The sequence below is a fragment of the Caloenas nicobarica genome, chromosome 7 (assembly GCF_036013445.1).
Source record: "Caloenas nicobarica isolate bCalNic1 chromosome 7, bCalNic1.hap1, whole genome shotgun sequence".
In the NCBI taxonomy this organism is placed as follows: Eukaryota; Metazoa; Chordata; class Aves; order Columbiformes; family Columbidae; genus Caloenas; species Caloenas nicobarica.
Genome location: NC_088251.1, coordinates 35,105,904 through 35,126,518, shown reverse-complemented (window position 1 = coordinate 35,126,518; position 20,615 = coordinate 35,105,904). Strand labels below are relative to the sequence as shown.

The 20,615-nt window shown below is 46.7% G+C and overlaps 1 protein-coding gene across 1 annotated transcript in view; it reads right to left on the bottom strand.

Annotated features, from left to right (window-relative positions):
* Window positions 1-1,920: 1,920 nt before the first annotated feature.
* Window positions 1,921-20,615, bottom strand: part of HK1 (hexokinase 1) — a 35,752-nt gene continuing 17,057 nt past the window's right edge. The window contains exons 5-18 of the mRNA XM_065638916.1: window positions 19,322-19,417; window positions 18,000-18,099; window positions 17,720-17,903; window positions 17,470-17,625; window positions 15,547-15,780; window positions 13,797-14,101; window positions 13,110-13,258; window positions 12,891-13,010; window positions 11,551-11,646; window positions 10,488-10,587; window positions 8,053-8,236; window positions 6,687-6,842; window positions 5,791-6,024; window positions 1,921-5,157 (exon numbers count right to left, since the gene is read on the bottom strand). Of these exons, the coding sequence (XP_065494988.1) occupies window positions 5,013-5,157; window positions 5,791-6,024; window positions 6,687-6,842; window positions 8,053-8,236; window positions 10,488-10,587; window positions 11,551-11,646; window positions 12,891-13,010; window positions 13,110-13,258; window positions 13,797-14,101; window positions 15,547-15,780; window positions 17,470-17,625; window positions 17,720-17,903; window positions 18,000-18,099; window positions 19,322-19,417 (2,259 nt within the window). The 3' untranslated portion in view covers window positions 1,921-5,012. The remainder of the gene's footprint in view (window positions 5,158-5,790; window positions 6,025-6,686; window positions 6,843-8,052; window positions 8,237-10,487; window positions 10,588-11,550; window positions 11,647-12,890; window positions 13,011-13,109; window positions 13,259-13,796; window positions 14,102-15,546; window positions 15,781-17,469; window positions 17,626-17,719; window positions 17,904-17,999; window positions 18,100-19,321; window positions 19,418-20,615) is intronic.

The window sequence follows — 20,615 nt, the reverse complement described above, 5'->3', positions numbered from 1 at the left end:
TTCTCTTCCAGATAGCGATTCTCCTGCTTTCTGTTCCACCAAGACACTTAAATCTGGAAAAGAGGTGATGGAGCAGAAAGACTGGGGCACATCTGGGCCCATTTGGGTGGACCCTTGGGGCTGTGTGGGCAGCTAAGTCCCACGGCTCAGCAGCCCTAAGGCGGACAAGACTGCAGAGCAAAGCTTGTTTAAGACATGGGCAAATACTAACAAGTCCAGACTGAAAAGCCTGCTCTGAAAATTTTCTGCATTCTGGGATTTTCATGCCTGCGACATCACCAGCACCGTCCCTCATCAGTTAAAACAGTTCTTTAAGATATTGTCTTCGCACAGATTTCTATAACCTTATACCAAAATATGATGCCACGTCCCTATTAAGCTGTGCCCAAGTGATTCCTCTGACTTCACATAGTTAATTGTGGTGCCTAATTTGGTGAGAGAGGCTCTCAGAAGAGTCAGTAGCCAGGCGTGAGATGCTGGCTGGCTTGGTGGGGGCTCGCGGATCCAATCCACCTCCCCTACCTACTGTAAATGCTAACCGCAGTCCGACACATCGCTGTCTTTTCCCAGATAGTCCCTTCATCTTCCCTTTCCAGACTTACCCTGTTTTTATTATCACTGTTCTTCTCTTCTTGGATATGAAAATAAAGGCTGAAATATGTAATCTTCAAAGCCTGAGGCATTATGTGCAGGCACGCAAGACAGGAGAAGCTGAAATATAAACATTATATAAAAGCAATACAGCATTTAATACCTGTGTGATAAGTAGCACCTCGCAATCACCCTCACCTTTCATGACAGGTTTGCATGTAATATCACAGAGCCATACCTTAGCGTACAAAAAGCTCCTAGAATGTTGACAAGATCCAGTTATTTGAAATATTCCCTTTTGCTCTGTGAAGGCAAGATTACAAAGCGTAATTCTGTAGTGAATTCAGAGAAAAGATTCGTAGCTTGAACTGGAAGAGCACTCAGGGATATGATTTTCCCAAGCGTGTTTCAATACAAGAACCAGCAGATACATCTTCCTTCTCCACTTAATCTTCTTCACCTCCGTGGCTGCTGTGGGGAACAACTATGTTACGCAGAGGCCCAAAAAACTTGTCTCACTAATGGGACAACAGAGCACAGGGCCGTGTGCCCTTCTTTAAAAAGTTCATTATTTTAGATAGTTCCAGTAGGCCATTTCTAGCCCTGATGTTGTCTGTCCAGCCCCCTGAACCGGCCAGCTTGCTCTTCCCAAGACTGCACCACTGGGCAGAGGGAGAGCCGTAAGAGGCATTTACAGACACCCACCACCAAGTTGTTCTTCTGAAGGGATTCAAAACAATTCGGGAGGGATGTCCTGCCAGGCGCACACCTCTGGGATCAGATTAGAAGTTGCAAAGACGGCCAGGCCAGAGCGTATTTCAGATGCCCGGGTGTCACGCACGTGCAGTCCCTGACAGACACCGACGTCTTCCGACAGCTCGTGGCACCTCTCTCTTGTTCGGCTGCAGAACGTAGGGGACGGTTTCTTCAGGTCGTAGGCAAAACTCCCTGTGCCCTGAAGGACTCACACTGCAGATCCTGAGATGCTTCTCTGCTAGAAACAGCAACAGTTAAAAAAGCAGAGACGCTCCGAGCCCTCATTAGATACTGGAAGAAAAGGCATGCCAAGGCAGACTACGTTATTTCCTGTGATATATGAGCGAACAGGATCACCATGCTCCATAGTAAATGCATGCAATTCTTCATATAAATAGAGACATGATTAAATACCGCACAGCAGTAAAACACCTCCAGGTCAGCAATAAATCCCTCCTCTGCACAGTTACTCGTGCTCTAAGCAGCAATGGAGACTCTGCAGTCAGTAAAGGAAAACATTTGAAGTATCTCATTTTTTATGGCAAAGGAACAAACAAGAAGCACAAAATGGGGTTCAGAAGTTCAGAAACACTTTATTTTGCCTTCTGCTATTTTCTTAAGAAAACAAAACAAAACAAAGTCTGCTTGTTTTAAAACCCATTCAAAAGGCTTCTGAGGGAACCCCCAGAGGAGTAAGGAGCAGATGACATTACAACAGTGGTATGCAAATGTTCTTTTCCCCAGGAAATATAAGGTTTTTGTGTTCATATTGCAGTAATTACAGCTTAACAATTAAGAGGACTGTGATTTTATTCACCAAGCCTAAAAGCTTTAAGTAAGACATCTCAGTCATTGCTTGGCTAACATTGGAGACATTTCTTCAGACAGTTATAGCTTGTGATTCACTTGGAACAGTTTCCTAGGGGTAAGAAGTAGACTGGAAATGGAAATGCCACCAGGTCTCCCTTTGGAAAAGAACTGCCGTGTGTTATCGAGCACATCACCTATGGTCCACAGTAGGAAAAGTTGCGCTGTTAGAAACACAAACTCACTCCCTATTTGTTATGAGCTGCATCCAATAAACAAAACGACCTATGCCAGCATTTCCAAAATTCACAGTCACCCTGAGACCAATTTAACTTCCACTTCGCATTCATCCTCTATCCTGCACTGAGCTGAGCCCTCAGATGCTGAAGAGCCCCAAACCCAGGTCCCCAGGCACGGCTCACACCAGCCCTACAGCACTGCTGACAGCAGGCATAAGATCTGCAAATCTTCAAGCAATCAAAATTCAATGTGTCCCCTGTGCCCAAAAACTCTCTCGCCTTCTTCTGTCTCCTGTTTGGGGTCATAGCTGCACATGAAGGGGGTCAGAGACTTTTCAAGCTGTAACGTTAAGATGGGTTGTTGGAGAAGCACAACTTTAGTGTATGCAAGAAGAGGCTTCCATATACGACTGCAACGCAGGACGTGCAAACCAGTGGTGTACGAGCATCTGACACTGCGATTCTGTCAACATTAACCCTATGCACACAGGGAGGTTACAGACTCTGACACTCATCAGAGTTCTGCAGGGACACCGCGATTGTCACGTATCCACCACTGTGTATCTGGCAAGGCCTAAAATAATCACCTTGGCTTCCACGCAGCGGGCTGAGGTTTTCCTGCGCTGCAGATCCCCCTGCATGAGACAGGGCGTGAGATGCACCTGGACAAATGACATGGGCCCTAAGATTTGGGCGCTGTCAGCGCTGTGCCTCTGCTGAACTACGTTAGGAACCACGAGGCATGGGGACCTGGGTAAAATCCACCCTGTTTGAACCTGACCCCGAACGCCCGGGAATAAAAACACACACACAAAACGCAGGCACCGCTGGGATTAGGTTGCAGCTCTCCCTACACAATAGTTCTTCCCAAAGCACTAAGCCACCAGCCAACAGCACCTCTTCCAGAAAGAACCACTAAACACCAGTTAACGCACATCAAAAAAGTTTAATATTTTCACAAGTATCACGTAACACTAGTATTGGAGCTACTAGTGTGCAAAGTAAAAAGACTCTCTACCTTTGCAAAACCAGTCAGGCATGCAATTTTTCAGGTAGACGCACACTTAAAGCTGCAATGACTGTTTGTGACTCACATGTTACTTTACAACATTCACTCACAGTGCACCATAATGCATATTGAAATGTTATCGATAGGTAGGGCAATCCAAATCTTAGGGGAGTGGAACCAGGACAAAGAGGAGTAGCCTGCATATTTCCATCTACTCACTGCAGGAAAAGGCAGCAGGGAAAACCATGCAGACATCTCAAATCCATTTTTGATAGAAGAGCGGGAATTAAGGACTATTATGTGGTCTCCCTCTTTCCAGAAAGTCGCATGACTTGCAAATGTTATTCAACGTTTGCCTTCCTAACTGCTTCTCAATTTAAGTAATGCAACTGGTACGCAAATATAATAATGGCATCAACTCGACGGAGGACAGGATGCACCAAGTGTTTATGATCTTTGTTGTTGCTTTAGTCCTTGGAATAAGCTGGGTCTGATTTTGGCTTTGTAGTTTGCTTAGTTTATGCACCCGGATCCTCAAAGGCAAGATCAAAATCAAACGCTCATATTCCTTTCTGATCACTAACTCTAGCTCAGTGCTTGTGTTTTGAGTGGCTGCTGAACAGTATTAAAGATTAAAGCTTTATGTGGAAGCAAATACCCATTTTTAAGGCGAGAGACGGAAGTATACACATCCAAGTGACACTGTCTAGCTGCAGATTCGGTAGAAGGGCAGCTGTAGTGCTCTGATCTAGACTAACAAGAAGAGATAGAAAATATTTTTAATAAGAACTCTGAAACAGAAGAACACAGCACAGCCCGCCTAGGGACCATAAATCTACCAGTTTCCCGGGTCTGGAGATTTGGATTACCCCAATCACCAGCCACTTTGTTTTACTCTTTAGGGATTTCTTGCCAAAACATGACAGATTTTGCCCAGAAACACAACACTATTCACAGAAGCAAGGGGAAATACCAGTGGAACCAGATCCGTGGGACAAGGGCATTTACTGTTACCGTGACCAAACAGGCATCAAGGAAGCAAGTAAGTCGCGTTGTCAAGTCCCGCTATAGAGTTACGTGCGTGCACAGTGCTGACACACCATAATGTTTCCACAATCGCTTTATACGAAACAACAGCAGGTAGATATGCAGGAGGGAACTGTTGCTTCCCCTTCGCTAAAAGCATCAACACCCAGGTCGGTGGTCAGTGTGCTGGCAGTGCGCTTAACAGGGATGCTGCAAAGAACACATTCGGTACGATGCAATGGTAGCTCTCAACGCACATCACTTGGGGGCAATTTCGTCTCAGACAACAACTGATTTTTGACAGCTGCAGAAATTATAGACTGATTTTTCCATGACCTACAGATGGGGAAGGTACCAACAAGGTGAATAAGAAACATGCAGATTGGGGTCCAGAAAGAGGAGATATTATTAACAGCACACATTCTATCTTGTATCCTATTTTTTATGTCATTAGTTGTATTTTTTTTTTTTTCCCCCGATAAAGCAGTGAGTTCTGGGTTTTTTCTTTTACCAGTTCTGACTACGCAGTCGCTGCTTTATGAGAAAGTGCTCACAAGACAGAATCGGGGCCGGGGCTGGGGAGTTCAGTTCTGCTCGGCATCGCGCAGCCTGCATCCCACAGCTGTGATGAGCGCGGCCCCTTTCCCGCTGCCGTCCTCGGACAGCAGGAAGGTCACGTCGCAGTTGGGTGCCAGGTCTTTGACTGTTTGGTGCATGATCCTCGAAAAGCTGCGAAAGGAAACGATGGCAGTGGGTGAGGGAGGTCCCGCAGCACCTGCAGAGCTGTGCTTCCCTTTTCAATGGGGAAAGAACTACGATGCTGGAAACTAGGGTGGATTTGAAGACCGGGAGCACTAACACAGCAAAGAGGAGAGAAGAGACCACGTACAGTCATGTCCTTCCCACCCATCTCCCTCCATGCACACCAGAGATGGGCACTAGTCCTCTCCTGCTGCCACCACCTCTTTCAGATTCCTGCCCTTGCCTACCATTGCTTCGGAGCAGCCCATCTTCTCTGTGCACTGAACAGAAACACCCTCCAAAGAGGCACTGGGCATTTCAGCACTGCTCTGTCATTGCCTTTGCAGAGCCAAGAGATCCTTCCTTTGCTGTGCGGCGTCCCAACTAGTTCGACAAGCCGCGTCCCCTTCAGTTTGTCACTGCCCCAAGAACCCTTCACAAGTCCTTCTTGATCCTCTCGTTGCCCTTTAGAAAGCCCTGACCACTCCTGATTAAGACTTTTTTTCTCTGGCTCTTATCCTCGCAAGTAAGAGAGACCAGTTTGGTGCACCAGGAGCAAGGGTGCACAAGCAACGCGCTACAGACCGCAGGCAAACAAATGCTGAGGAGGTGAATACTCACTGTGGATGTAGTTTGTACAGAGTCCCATCCACACCAACCGTTATCTCCAGGTGCTCTAATCCTCTGTTCTCCCTAATTTTATCTACAACCGCAGCCATTCCGGCGCCGCACAACTGAGCCGCTCGCCTGGACACAGCGCCGCACACCGTCTTGACGATGATACTGTCGTCACAGGTGCTGTTGAGCCCCAGCTGCTGGAGGATGGCTCGCACCTGCAGCAAGGCCAACCTGTCGCTGCAGAAGCAGAAGGGCACGGTGTTAAATTAAAGGTTTCCCTTGGTCAAGCCACCACCACAAACCCCACTGCACCTGTGCACCAGGCAGCAGCCCTGCAAGAGAGCTTGGGGGATGCAAATTCCTGCACCACGCTGCAGCGCAGGAGAGGGCACAGGCAGCAAGGGAGCCTCCGAGTCCAGTCCCCTTCTCTTTTCTAACCAAAGGGCATTTCAGGAAAATATTTTTAATGACCAGCTTGGGGTTTTTCACCCTATAGACTCAGCAGACTTTGAGATTACTAAAATACAGAGTCCAGGCAATAGATACAAAAATATCCAGTGAAGAAGTGCTCATTCAGCTGTTGTTCATTCAGTTCAACAATTATAGGTAGATACACACAAAGGGCACAGGAAAATGGCTTGATTTCCAAGCAAGCAAATAAAATGATATGGTAAGGGAATCCTTGACAGTCCTTCCCATGATTTAGCAGTGAGCATCACTAGAAATTCAGGTAAAGTTGTAAAAAGTTCTTCTGCACATCCACAGGCTCTTACTGAAACCAAAATCTTCTCTGGAGAGCCAAGCAATGCCCTCCAGCTGTCCCTCCCCTCCAGCAGTGTTACCAGATGAGCATTACCACATTATTTCACCCTAAACAGCCTCCCATGCAGCGCTCTTACCTCTCAATCTGGGAAAGGAACTTGGTTTCAAAGATATGTCGGGTCTTCAGCGTCTCCGAAATCTGGCCTCTGAACAGGAATCCCCGTTTGGTGAAGTCGATCAAAATGTTGCGGACTATTTCCCCCAGGTACATCCCACTGATCATTTTCTCGTACCTGCAATAAAGGAGAGCAGCAGGGCTCAGAGGGATGCTGCTCAGGTTTGCAAAGGCGGCATCGGAGCCGCATTATCAGCCAGGTGTCCTGCCCGCACACATTGGCAACATGAAATACACAACCCAATTTACATAGAATGGCCATTTACTGGAAAAACTGGGCAAGAAAAAGCATGATGACTCAGTGGGAAGCCTTGTAAGCACACCTACTACGTTCCCCCAGCCAGGCTGTTGTTAATCACGGCTGGTATTTCTCCCAGATGAAGAAATTAAAACCTGTTGCCGGAGAGCAGAACAGTGCCGACACCAAAGCCAAATTTGCCATGCATCTGCCATGGAAACCTCAGGGAAAACTTGTCTCCACTGCACAAGCGCAGCTGAGACCTTCAGCAGAAAAAGCTCAGTGGCTACACGCAGCAATGAGAACTAAACACTTGTCCACGTATTTTAAAAAAATGCATTCAGTGACGCATCCTTTATTTCACCTCCTGAAGGCCTACACAGGGTTTTCTGCCCTGGATCGAGCAAAGGCTAGCACGCCATCCCCCTGGAAGCAGGCCACACAGTCCATTTAATACCATGAGCTCTCTCAGGCTTGTACCCAGCAAGAGACCTCCCTCTTGGGAGCCTAACTCTCTCTGGAATAAATAATTCCCCCCGCCGTCTCCGCTACTGCCTTTGGCTGCTTCCTCCATGCCAATTCAGCAGCTGCATCAGGGTCCATCAGTGTCACCTCAGTTTCCAAAGAGCTTCCCAAGGGACCTGCCCACTTGTCTGCATCCCCCAGGTTTCCAGATAGATTTCCTCTAGTGATAAAATCATTTTAAAAGCTCCTGGCTTCAAAGTATTGCTGCAGAGAAATTACGAAAAACTGTGGTCTGGGCATGCAGCAGTTTCAGCCCAGAGACCAAGAGCAAAAGAATGGCAAGCCATTTTAACCCCTCAGTACAACACAGGGTGAGAAAAAAGGGTCTCTTGGTGGTATCAAGAAGTTCTCACCAAAAAACCTGCTGCAGTCCCATGGCAGCAAATAAGCTGCAAAAAAGCAGCGACCAGAAAAAGCACAGAAGAGGGAAATCCCACAGGATAGCAGGGCTGCAGTCATTTTTGACTCAACCTCTCCCTTCTCAAACTGGGAGAAGTCCAGTCCTCTCTTAAAAGCATTTAGGGCAGCCTGGCTTACACTTTGCACACCATTTATCCCACAGTACCTTTGCTTTCCAGCATTTAGTGAATAGTCATCAACTGCTTTGTCATAAATTGTCCTGATATCGTCCAGGCATCCATTATCCCCGAACGCTCCCCACTCCGTGTTCACGCACATCCGTCCTTGCTCACCATCCACCATCTCTATATTTCTCATCTCTTCCATGTAACAGGCGTTGCTGCCAGTTCCTGAAAAAAAAAGAAAATACTGAAATTACTCTTTGTTTGGAACAAAACACTAGAACAAGGATGACGGCCCTGACAAAACCTTTTGAGGGATCTTGAATGTGCTTTTTTTGAATGATGAAGTCAAATCATCCTTTGAAACAAAATTCAGGGGGAAAACTGCTGAACTGAAAACGTCAGCAAGTTCTGAGGCATCAGGCAAAGAAATACCCAGGGGTTTTACCAGCTAATTGTAGGGTATATTTTACTTCTTGCTTGGTTGGTTGTTGGTTTTGTTGTTGTTTGTTTGGGGGGTTTTTTGTGGTTTTCTTTTTTGTTGTTGTTGGTTGGGTTGGGGTTTTTGTGGGGGTTTTTTGGTTTTTTGTTTTTTTCTGATTCGAATTGCTTAAATAGTTTCTCTGGCAGGAAGGTTACTTCCATGTTTAAACGATGCCATATCTGATTCCGCTTAAAGGGGATGCTAAGGAGCATGGCAATTACAAAATGCTCCTTGTACACAGAGGCCTTAGGGACCAAAGCTTTATTAGCAAAGAGAGGCAGCTTTTGCTGCTACCTGGGGCTAAAGTTTTCTTGAAGTTGCCCAGTGAACTCTCATTTAACTCTGCATCAGAGATTCTGCACCAATTATTAATATATCAGCAAATCTGTTTTCCATTGCAATTTTTTTAGGGTAGTATATCAATAAAGTCTGAGCAAAAATAAATCCTCCCACAGTACTTCCCTGCTGCAGGAGAGTCGAGCCACAGGTGCACGGCTGAGGGGGCGAAGTCTGGGCTTGCAGACTGAGACCCAGGTTTGCAGGACCAAACCAGACCAAACCCAGTTGTGGACCATCAGCACTGGCCAACCTCCCAACAAGTCTCATTGTCCAGAACGAGCTAAGTAAGGGCTGCCTGAATACATGGGTATCTATTAAATATAGGCTGTTAGACTGACAGGCTTTTAGATGATCTCCTGTTGCCAGCACATGAAAAGCAGAGACCTGGTCTCATCAATGGCAGTTTCCAAAGTATCCAGCAGTGAAGACTCAAAAAAAATAGGCTCTCCAGGGCAGGAGCTGTGGCACTGGGCACAGACAGGATACCAGCGTGACATGAACTCGCCTTTGCAAGAATATTTTTCCCTGCCAAGCAACAGCAGGGAAATTCACCCACCTCCCTGCAACTGGGGAGAGCAGGACGACTGCCGGCTCGTGCAGGCTCCTCAGCAAGCGCCGTCGGTCTGGCCAAGGCAATTCAGGCAGAAGGAGCTGTCAGAGCCCCAGGGCTTTTGCTCTCATTATCCCAGATGTACCCAGGCCATCTCTGACCCCCTGCTCCGCACACAGACACGCTGGCTGGAGAGCGTATCTGGCAGGGCTGCAGCAGACGCTCCTCCGCGGATGCTCTCAGCACCCCAAGGACACGCTGTCCTTCCTGCAGGGAACCGTGTCCCCGCAAACACGGCACCGACGGAGCTGCGCAGACACGGCTTCCTACCCACGCAGTACCGTGCTGACTCATCCTGGACATTTTCCAGCTGTCTGGGGGAGAAATCAGCAGCGTTTTATTTTCCTACAAGCCACCTCGCAACTGAAAAACATCCTTAAAGCTTGCACAGGTGCTTCGTCCCCTTCTCTCCCACTGAAAATTCATTTCTCTGGGGAGCTTTGGGAATTTACACTATCTTGCGCCACAGGCACCCCAAGCATCGCATTTGCAGAGGCACCAGCAGTCGGCTGTGGAATTATTTCAGCTGTCTCGCTGCCGGGAAGGGAGCTGTCAGTCACTGCGCTTTGTCTATCAGAGCTTTCCATCACGTGCCATTCGGGAATTGTGGCTGCGCTTTACAAGTTTATTCTGAAAGAACACATGCTCAAGGGAAGCTGTGGGCTACCCTGAACACCCGAGTGGGGAAAACTCTTACAGGACAGACTAACAGACACCCCAGGAGCTGGTGAGACTACCCGAGCCCATGTTTGCTCACTTCCCAAGTGCCTTCCCAGCTAAAACAGGCAGGATTTGCTCAGCATTACAGACTGTGCTTATCTCAACTGATCATGCACAGAACTAAGCTGGCTGTTGAATTTTGCTCTTAATTCCTTCAGGCAGCTTGTTTCTGAAGGGATAGCTTTTTGACCTCAAAATCTTTCACTCCCGGACACCCTACCTACATTTCCAGTTAGCCACAGGGATCTCTCCGTGAGACCACAGAAGATGTGACAATGTGCTGTTTAATAAAAAAGTGCCAAATAAAAAGCAGCTCTGACACGTACCCACAATGAGTCCGATTTCACAGTTTGGGTCTTCATAAGCACAAGTCATCATTGTGCCCACCGTATCATTCACCACGGCCACCACGTCCAAGTCAAACTCCTTTGGAAGAGAGAAATAAACCAGTGAGAACTCTGTGTTTGGGGAAACCCTTCGCACCAAAGGAGACACAAAAGGACTACAACATTGGAAACCCTGTCAAAGCACACTGGAAAACAAACAACTGGAAGTATCAGCCTGATTTTACACACACAGAAACAGGAACTACCAGGAGGCTTCTCACATGCTCTACATACAACTGACTGTCTTCAGAAGAAAGTATATTCCTGGCTGTTCGCTTTGGTTTAGGTATTTTTAAGTACAGATCTTGTATCTAGGCACATGGTAGAGGGCTATTGCCATTCTATATTACAACAGTGTGGCAGCAAATCCAGTAGCAAGAGTATTTAAGGTCCTTTCTTCACTTCCTGATAAAACTCTGCTAAAATTAACACTCTCCTCAGGCTATTTTTCTTCCCTTCCTAGAAAGACTCAGCTAAGCTGCTTGAGGCTTTTTCAAGAACAAGCACTGGGAGAGGGGAAAACTGTCATTTAGGGTGCACTGAGGTGGATTCCCCCAATCACTACGTTGACAACTCCTGCCTTTTCGATGCTCCGATGCAGTGAAAATTGCCACAGGGTTTGAAAGAAGCCTTGAAAGTTCTGCTAAATTTAGCAAGTTAGGCATCTCTAGGGAAAACACAAAACAAAACAACAAAGCAACGAAACAAAATCCCCGGTGTGGCTCATTTTGAGTGGCAATTTCAGCTTGGTGGCTGAACTCTCTCATTTCCACTGCACACCCTCTAGACCATCCTGCGTGGTGGTCAGGCTACATGCCAGTGTTGGGGGCTGCTGCATCTGGACCTGCCTGTTTCCTCAAGGCAGCTAAACCCAGCAAGAGGGAACCAACCTGACCCAGGAGCTCTGCCAAGCCAGGAGGGGACAGAGAAGTAGGAGGAGAAAAAGAAAACAAAACTAAGAGGAAAACAAAAAAAAATTTAAAAAAAAAAAAAAAAAGATCACCTCTCTTCTTTTAATTCCTTCTCTAAGTAAATACACCACGTCTTCTCCCTCGCAGTCTGTAGCTTTGAAGCCTTTTGTCCAATTGAGAAGGATACCCTAAAAAAGAAAGAAAATAGGTTATCAAGCTTCCTACAGGTTGCCCCAAAAATCCTACAATCCTCTAAGGGATGATCACTGAGCATTTCCATCTGATAACTTCCCTGCATTTGCTCACCTCCCCAGCCCATAAAAGCGGAAAATCACACCACTTCACACAGGTGACCACAGGTTATCTATCACACACCGCAGCTCCGACCCCATGGTCCCAGCAAACAGCCGTGAATATTTATGGCCAGTCAGCACACAGACTCATAGAAGGAGAAGGTTCTCCAGTATTCACCAACACGGGTGCTACATTTTGCTGAACAACCTGTCTTCTCTCTCAGTCACACTCAAAAGTCTCCTTGGATTGACCAAGCCTCCTATGATCAGGAAGATGACAGCATTTTAGAGCTGGACATTTGAATGCTGCTCCTAACATCACCGCCTATTTCCTCCTTCCTTATATATGAATATTCATCTTATTTTCACTAAGACTCCAATGTTATTCTCTACACTTGACATTTCAAATGCTTTCATGTGAAGTTGAACAGGAGAGGCTCTATGAAAGCGAATATCTCTTTATATATGTGGAAATTGCATCTAAAACTACTAAATCAGACTTGGTCTCCAAATTCCAGAGCAATGCAACGACAACAAAAGTGTGACAAAAATAACAAATTCAGAAAAGGGTGACAGAAAACGTGTCTTTCTTCAAAAAAAGCGCTAAGTAGACAGGAAACTGTTAACAGCTGCACAGGTGGAGTTGGCGGATGTATGTGGCAGTGAAGAAGTTAAACACGAAAGCAAAGAGAAGGAGGAAACACTTGGCAGGGACACACTGCAGGCTACACTGTCACCCGCAGGGTGACAAAGCCGAGCAGGCCCTGGCCCATCCGGGAAGACCAGATCAGCTGGGGAACGGGAGCTGGCAGCAGGGACGGACTTTTGCTTACTGCTTGCAAAACCTGGGAAGTACCATAATCCAGCAGATTTATATGACTGGAAAAAAACACGATACCTTAAAAAAGGGATATCGCCACTATGGAAAATGTAAATGCTCCTATCTGTCACAGCCATGGGCTGAGCAGCATTTGCATCACTACCTTTAAAGGAACTATTTATAGGAGCAGCTGTACTGGTCAGGGTCAGAGCATGAACCCTCCCCTCATACAACCCCCCTGTAAGTGTCATGTAGATGATAAAGAAATCAGGCCTAGCATAAGCACAAAAGCAGATTCAAAAGATACTAAGGAACTTACGGCATCCAGACTGGTCTGCTTGCAAGGGAAAGAAAACGTGAAGCCAAGAGGAAGGCGTGCGCCTTTTATGCCCATATAATCCAGGAAGTCAGAAATGCAGGTAACGATGTGATCAAACAGCTTAAAAGAGAAAAGTCACGCATTTGAAGTCACACGTGTCACATGCTCGTAAGAAGGTATTTAAAAAGTAGCAGTGCTGCAAAAGAGAAACACAAATACCTCTTCTCCTGTTCCCTGCATCACCTCTATAGGAATGGCATAGATCTTGTTGTGCATCTCAACTGTTCTCCTTTTACCACTGCGGATTTTCACCAGCAAAACTCTAAAGTTTGTCCCTCCAAGGTCAAGTGCCAGAAAGTCTCCATTCTCTGTAAAAGAATATGTGTGTGTATTTAAAGAACCATAATCAAAATCTTTAAAAGTGCCTTTCCCCAGAAAGCACTTTGACATAAAATCTCTTAGAAACTCTTGGTTGGGAAGATCTTCATCAAAGGAGCATTTTAGATTCTGCTCTGACTATTATGGCCATTTTTTTTTGTGGTTTTGGGTTTGGTTTTGTTTAAAACCAACCAAGGGAAAGAGGACACACACAACTGTTCCCTGAGGAAAAGCAGAAATTTGGCCAGCCACCTTGAAATGCAAAAAACTACCCAGGCTGCACGGACAGGATTTGGACAGGTTTGGGTTATGAGGCCAGCTGTGGTCTTCTCTCCCTGGGGCAAGGACATGGGGCCGGGTTGCCAGCAACCAGCACAAGGGTTAGAGTTTCCTCCTTTGGGCAGCTCAGGAGGCTCCTCTTTCATTGCACCAGATCTGCTCGCCCTCCACCGAACCCAAACCCCATCATTGGGAGCGCATTTCGGGCGCCGTGCCAGCGCCCTCGCTCCCGCCAGGGCACGCCTCTACCTGTCCCATCCGGCGTGCTGCGGACGAACGTGGGCAGCATCTTCACTTTGGCAGTCTCATGAGTCTTCTTCTTCAGCCCCGCTTCCATCTCCGCCCTCATCCTCTTCTTCACCTGCAGCAGCTGCTCGTGGGTGAGCTTGAACTCGGCCAGCGTCTCGTCGATGAGCCGGTGCTGCTCCGACAGCCGGTACGCCACCGCCGTCACCATCGCCGCTCCCTTCCCGCTGCCGCTCTCCGACAGCAGGAACCGAACCTCCGAATCGGGCACCAAGCGCCGGGTGGTTTTGTGCAAGCGCCGGGCGTACCTGCGGGGAGGGGAGGCTGCAAGTTGTCTGCATCATCTTCCTCACAGCCCCCCAAAATAGAATGACGATGAGAGGACCAAGGACTCTCACCATCACCAAGCTAGCTACAGCCCCACTGCCAGGGGAAAATGTAGTACTGCCCTACAGCCTCTTTTCTCCCAAATTCCTCCGAAAAGCCAGCAAAAAGCAAGGTGTAGCATCAGAGTCTCATCCCCTGAACCAAATACTGCATGGGAGAAACCTCCAGGCTCCAAAGCTGCCCCAGTCCCTTCCCTTGAACTCGCCAGTTTAGATGGTGTGAGGAAACAAAACAGTTCAGAAAAAAAAAAAAAAAATCACCAGTGTATGTTATCTTAACACACCCTAGAGCTGCCCGTCTGGAAAAGCTGGTCGAAACATCACTCTTGGAAATTTATTCGCCAAAATTTTGCGGTTTTCTTTAACTATGGAAATCATCTTTTTTTCAACAGAATAATGAGAAAGTGAAAATGAAACATTAAATGTATTTCTCCTTTCAAAAGTCTCCTCATAAACAAGACTCTGCCCTCCCAGCCAGCTCCAATGCCAAGGTATTATAATATATCCCGCATGCTGTGCTTCTGCTCCCCTTGGCACCCGCAGCTAAATCCTACAGCCCAGACTGGAACCTGACTTGTTATCACCAGTTACTATTTACTAAATAAAAGCATTTTACTGTGTGTGCATAAACCACACCTGCACACTGCACATTTCTTCCACTTCTTTATTCAGAACTTGGAAACCCTTATGCAGGTGCTACACCCACAGCAGAGGAGCTCATCTTCTCTGATTTCTACATAAATCTGAACAGCTGTTTGATTTAAAATATAACTTTCAATATGGGGAAAAACAAGACAAAGTTTTTAAAAGGCCACAGAAATATAAGCACTGATTTTTTTCCCCGGTTTCCAAGTATTTCTTCAGAAAAGACTGAAAAAAATGAGGCTCAGCACAGTAATTTTCCAAACAACTAAGCTTAAATAGAAAATGGAGATTGAGGTGCATTAATGCAGGTCTCCTCAAAGCCCAATCCATCCACACAAAGTAATATTTTGCAAAAAGAATTCTCCTTCCAAGAGGTCTATTGAGACCCCTTAAGGTAGGTACTCAAACCACCACAGTTTTCACTGATATTGCGGTGTCCAGTTACTCAGGTTTCGGGTTCTTTTCTTTGTGGTTTTGTTGCATTTTTTTGGTTGGTTGTTTTTTTTTTTTTAAATCTCACCCTACTTCTTCAGTTAAAGACACCTCTCCTTTCCACTGAGCTCCCCATATCTGAGACCAAACCCCTACGACCATGTTTCGGGTGCCTCATCTCACGCCCAAACCACTGCATGGGTGACATCTTGGGGCTACAAGCTCAACCCTTTGCAGAGCAGAGGCCACGGCAGGTGAAGAGCGTTAACGGCAGGAGCAGAGGGACTCACTGCGGATGCATCTTGTAGAGGGAACCATCGACACCCACGGTGGTCCGGAGGCGGCCGACCCCTTTGTTGTCCCGCAGCTGGTTGAGGATGGCGCCCAGTGTGGAGGCCACCAGGTTGGCCGAGCGGAAGGACACGATGGTGCAGACGTGCTGGACGGCGATGCAGTCCTCGTGGGACGGCTCCACCCCCAGGCGCGTTAAAATTTCTTTGGCTTTGTTCAAACCTTCTTTGCTCCTACGAAGAGAGAGGAGTAAAGGGTACTTCTTAGTGGGGGAGCTATTAAATGCAGGACTGAGTCGCGTCCAAGCCCTGCCTGGAGTTTGAGAAAGGGGTTAGAAAGAACATTTCTTAGGGAATCTGGACTGGGAAGCTCCATGAAGCTTGAAATAAAATGCTCTGAATACGCATTCATTCACAGATAGAAAACAACTTCCCATTAAAACTTGGTGCAAACATCCTACCTACAAACCACGGACTTCCAGGTCCAACAGCGGTGGACCCGATGCAGAGCAACAACCCCACGACGGCTCCTTCCAAGCAGCCCCAGGAAAGTTCACAACTTCCAAGCACTTTTACAGAGCTGGAGGAATTAAATGCTTTTTCATCACACTGATGCTTTAGACTGCAAACAGTTTCTCCTCTCTGGAGCAGGAAACACCTACCCCACAATTCAGCACAGGCCTGAGCATACAACTCATCCCACGCTTGCTTCCTCATGTGTCTCAATAAATTAACCAAAAACCAAAACCCTGAGTGAAGGTTGCCTAAGTGATTTCATCCTAATGGGTCTCTTTTCAGACTTTTACAGCCTCACTGAACTTCTGCCTCTTGCACTGCATTTTCCCACATTAGCATCCTGCCTGACAGCAAAGTTTCTGGCAAAACTTATCCATGTCAGAGCTCATTTCCCAGACAAAAACCCAAGGAGTATATCTTGTCATTCTTAACTGCACCCCATACATCTTTCTAAGGACTCTTCCATCTTGCTGGTGCCAGCTAGAAATTTGAAGCTGCACAGGGATGTGCCCTTTACTCATAACCAAAGTGCTCTTTAGGGAGTGAGGTGGGATTTCAAATTTTGCTCTTAATAACTGCATTTTTCAATAACTGCATTTTTCTCATTGTTGTTCAACATTAGATTGCTGCATTACCTGGACATCTGTGGTTAAGATGAATGAATACGCACATTTAATGGAAAGCTGTTCGTATAAGATGGTCTGCACAGACAGGAGTAAAATGGGGAGCGTTGCAGAAGTCACGGGCTGTTCCCTTGGTGTTGAACTCAAAATCACCAGTACCTCTACAGACGTGCACCAAAATCAGCAGCACTTCGAGAAGAAAAGCCAGCCCGATGACCACGGTATAAGCTATCCCAGTGACGCAAATTTTAAAAACGCAGGGGGAAGAGCCAGTAAGTACGGACCCAAGGGGTGATGACACCAGAAGAAACCAGCTGGCGCATAGCTCAGAGGTCACCACGCAGCACCCAGCGCTGCCTACGAGACCGAATGCTCTGCCTTGTCACGCTTGTTTTCCTTCTGCCCAGCGATCCCGTGGATACAGCAAGGAGCAACGCAAGTATTTGCTAGGAGGCACTAAGCCAATTCGCTGCCGTGTTTAGCTGCAGCATAGCAGCTTCTGAGCTTTTGCTAGGAGGGTGAGAGGCAGCAGAGTGCACAGCCTGTAGCTGAACAGACTGGTAGGCTTTTGTAGTTCCTCCCAAGAGAGAAAAAGGAAGAAATCTCAGGGAGGAGGGCACAGGCTGTTTCCTGGGGATCCCTACATGCTGGCTCTGCACCTGCGCTGTAGGATGGCAGCCACCCCCAAGGCAGCACATCTCCCCACAAAGTGAAAAGAGATGCTGGAAAATTAACATTTAGAGTCACTGTGAACCCCAGGGGGTGACGCGGGAGAGGTACTCACTTTTCTATGGCGGAAACGTGCTTCGTCTCAAACTTCCCTTTGGTGAGAAGCTCAGGGGTGATTCTCCCCTCAAAAAGCAGCCCTTCCTTGGCCATCTTCACCAGGATGAGCCTCACCAGCTCCCCCATGTACATCCCGCTGACCATCTTCTCAAACCTGCAGAAGAGGACAGCAGCGGTCACCCACCGGTCCATGGGCAGCTGAGTGGAAAACAAAAGAAGCAAAGCTCACAAATAACTGCCTCACTCACAGCTGCTTCCCAGGATTAAGGGATCCACGGTCAATCTCTCGATCAAACTCAGTCCTGATGTCTTCTAGGGAGCCATCATCTCCAAAGGCTCCCCACTCTGTGTTAATGCACATCCTGCCCTCGTCCCCTTCCACCAGGTCGATGTGCCGCATCTCCTCCATGTAACAGGCGTTGGTGCCAGTGCCTTTAGAAAAAAAAAAAAAAAACATCAGGCGTTAACCAAACAGGCCAGGCAAAGGGAGAAAAGCCACGTGCATGCCGCGGTAGCAATGTGCGTTACCAATGATCAAGCCAACTTCGCAACGCTGGTCATCAAAGCCACAGGTCATCATAGTCCCAACGGTGTCATTCACAACGGCCATGATATCTGCATCGTAGTCCTGATGGGGGAACAAAACGTTACTTGGACCATGTGGCTTTTTGTGTTTGTCACCAGTTTGCTTGTATCAACTAATTTCACAAGGAACAGCAGCCAAATAATCTGTCTGGATACCACAGCTCACCTTTTTAAATATCACCTGCTCTATCTGCCAGTTCCCTACCCCATGTACCCAAGAAGACAATGAGAGCAGTGTAACACATCAGGCAAACAGTAAAACATCTGTAATTCTAGAGAGCAAAGACCTGCTCTCACATAAGCACCCTCACGCAGGAAAGAAAAGGGCTGTACATGAGGGAGGGAAGGAGGAACTCTACAGTTAAATGTCATGGAGTAATTAGATGCCGTTGCTTGAGGAGTCAATCTAGAAAATATTCCCAAATTACGTATTTCTCACAGAGTTGACCCAAAACATCTAGGAGTCTTAATTCAAGTGAAGATTTTAATATAAACATATATGCAAATAGTGCAATTTTAAAAGCTATCCAAAGCTATCTAGCTTGTTCAGTGTATTATTCTACCTGATATCGAGTCTGATGATAGTAACTGACTATAGTAATGTTGTTCGGTAACAGTAAAATTCAGGTTTTCCCAAGAGTCCACGACTAGCCAATCTGAGCGAATACTGCCCAGTTTCCAATGAGTTTGGATGCTGAGTAATCAACGTACCACCTGCCTGCAAACATTATGCAAACCCAAATTCATTCCATCTCACGGCCAGGGCCTTTTTATTTGTCTAGATCAGCTGCCTGGTCACCTTCACCCTCTATAAAATCAGCAGTGAGAAACTGCAGGGTGCAACACAGCTCACTGGGCTTGAAATCCCCCTTCTCTTCTGCTCTGCTCCTCACCTGCTCCCAGGCAAGGCAGCTGCACAACTCCATTGAACACAGACCGTGACGTGCAGTTTCTCAGGAATGAGACATGTCGGTATCACTGAAAAGCTGCGGCTCGGACACGCAGTACTCTCAGTTTTTGGAGAGTGACAAAATTGCTGCAGGTTGCCAGCGACAAACCACAACACAGCAACTCAGTTTTATGCTACGAGGAAAAATCACAGCTTCCATGTAGCAACCCCGACGTTGCTCCGTTTTCGCAGCAAACAGCAAAAAAGCAGAGCTGCACCATTCACTCAGATTACAGTGACATGAAGGGTGGTTCCTGACTGAGAAACACCAGTTTGCTGTGATACAGAGTTAAAAAATTAATTAAATACAATTTACCCCACGTTTCTTGATGGCCTTGTTCAGCAGCCTCACAACATCTGCTCCCTCCACTCCACTTGCTTTGAAGCGTTTCGTCCAGGTTATTAGAATACCCTGATAAAACAAGAGAGCAATATTCAACAGGATGACACCATAGCACACAATTTGATCTTTTTTTTTTCCTCTTAAAAACAAGATTTTGTAACTTCAAATGTATCTTCAGGTCAGTTTTCTTATATGACCTAACAGCCCAACTTGAGAAACTGGTGGTCTTTGATTCTCATTACAGTAAGCTGAAAGGTGGGAAATTGTTGTCCCCTCCCTTGCTAGAAAATGGTTTGTTTGCAGTTTGTATTTTCAGCCCACTCTTCTCCCTGTTACTCCTCGACAGTTTTTCTTGGAAAACCATTTAATCCTTTTTTGGGCCATGGAAATTGACTGCTTTCAGAAAAAGCTGACTGCGCAGGACTGACTAAAGAGATGTTTGTGTGTCCAGCACTCAGCTGCAGCAGGGATCAGACTGCTGGTTTCCCCATGGGATCATGTTTATGGATTAAGGCAAACAGAAATACTGGGAATGTAGCAATGTATGTCCCCAACTTACAGCATGGATCAAAAGTAAAATCCTGGTATTGAGTTCCTTGTCTGCAAACTGCCATAAAGAGCCTGCAAATCCCTCCATCTAATGACTACATCTGATTTTTTTTCTATTTAGAGAATGCCTAGCTGATTCAGAGCATTCAGTAAATAAGTAATAAGAAGAAAAGAGCATTTACAGTAGTCAATATGAAAGACAACTCGAATCAGCTCAGCTTTTCATACCCATCACCATATTCACATGTATTACAACAGGAGTCCAAGAAGCTAAAAACCAGAAAAGCCGAAGCCTATAGGCACAAGCAGCCATTGCCCAGGTATAATATATGTTTGTCCATACCTCAGCTTAAAAATCAACCACGTCTTGTGCCTATTCACCCTCCCAACTGGGACAGCATTCAACCCCAAAGCTACAGGAGACAGAGGGATCAGGGCAGCTCTTTCCAGACCAGGAGGTATTCCTACCACTAAGCCACAAACTCAGTTTGCCTAAGTTTTGCCACTGTGCCGTCCTCGTTAGCATAATTTAGAAACCCAGCAAAGCCCCGTGCTGCTGCGCAGGAAAACCATGGGCAAAGCCCACTCTGCAGGCACAGCTTTAACGGTCAAAAAGGTTCCTTGGTCCATGTAACTTTCATCATTCAGGAAACTGGTCAAACCACACTGGCAAAGAGCAGCTCTTCTCCGTGTTGGCAGCCACCACGCTGGAAGGATT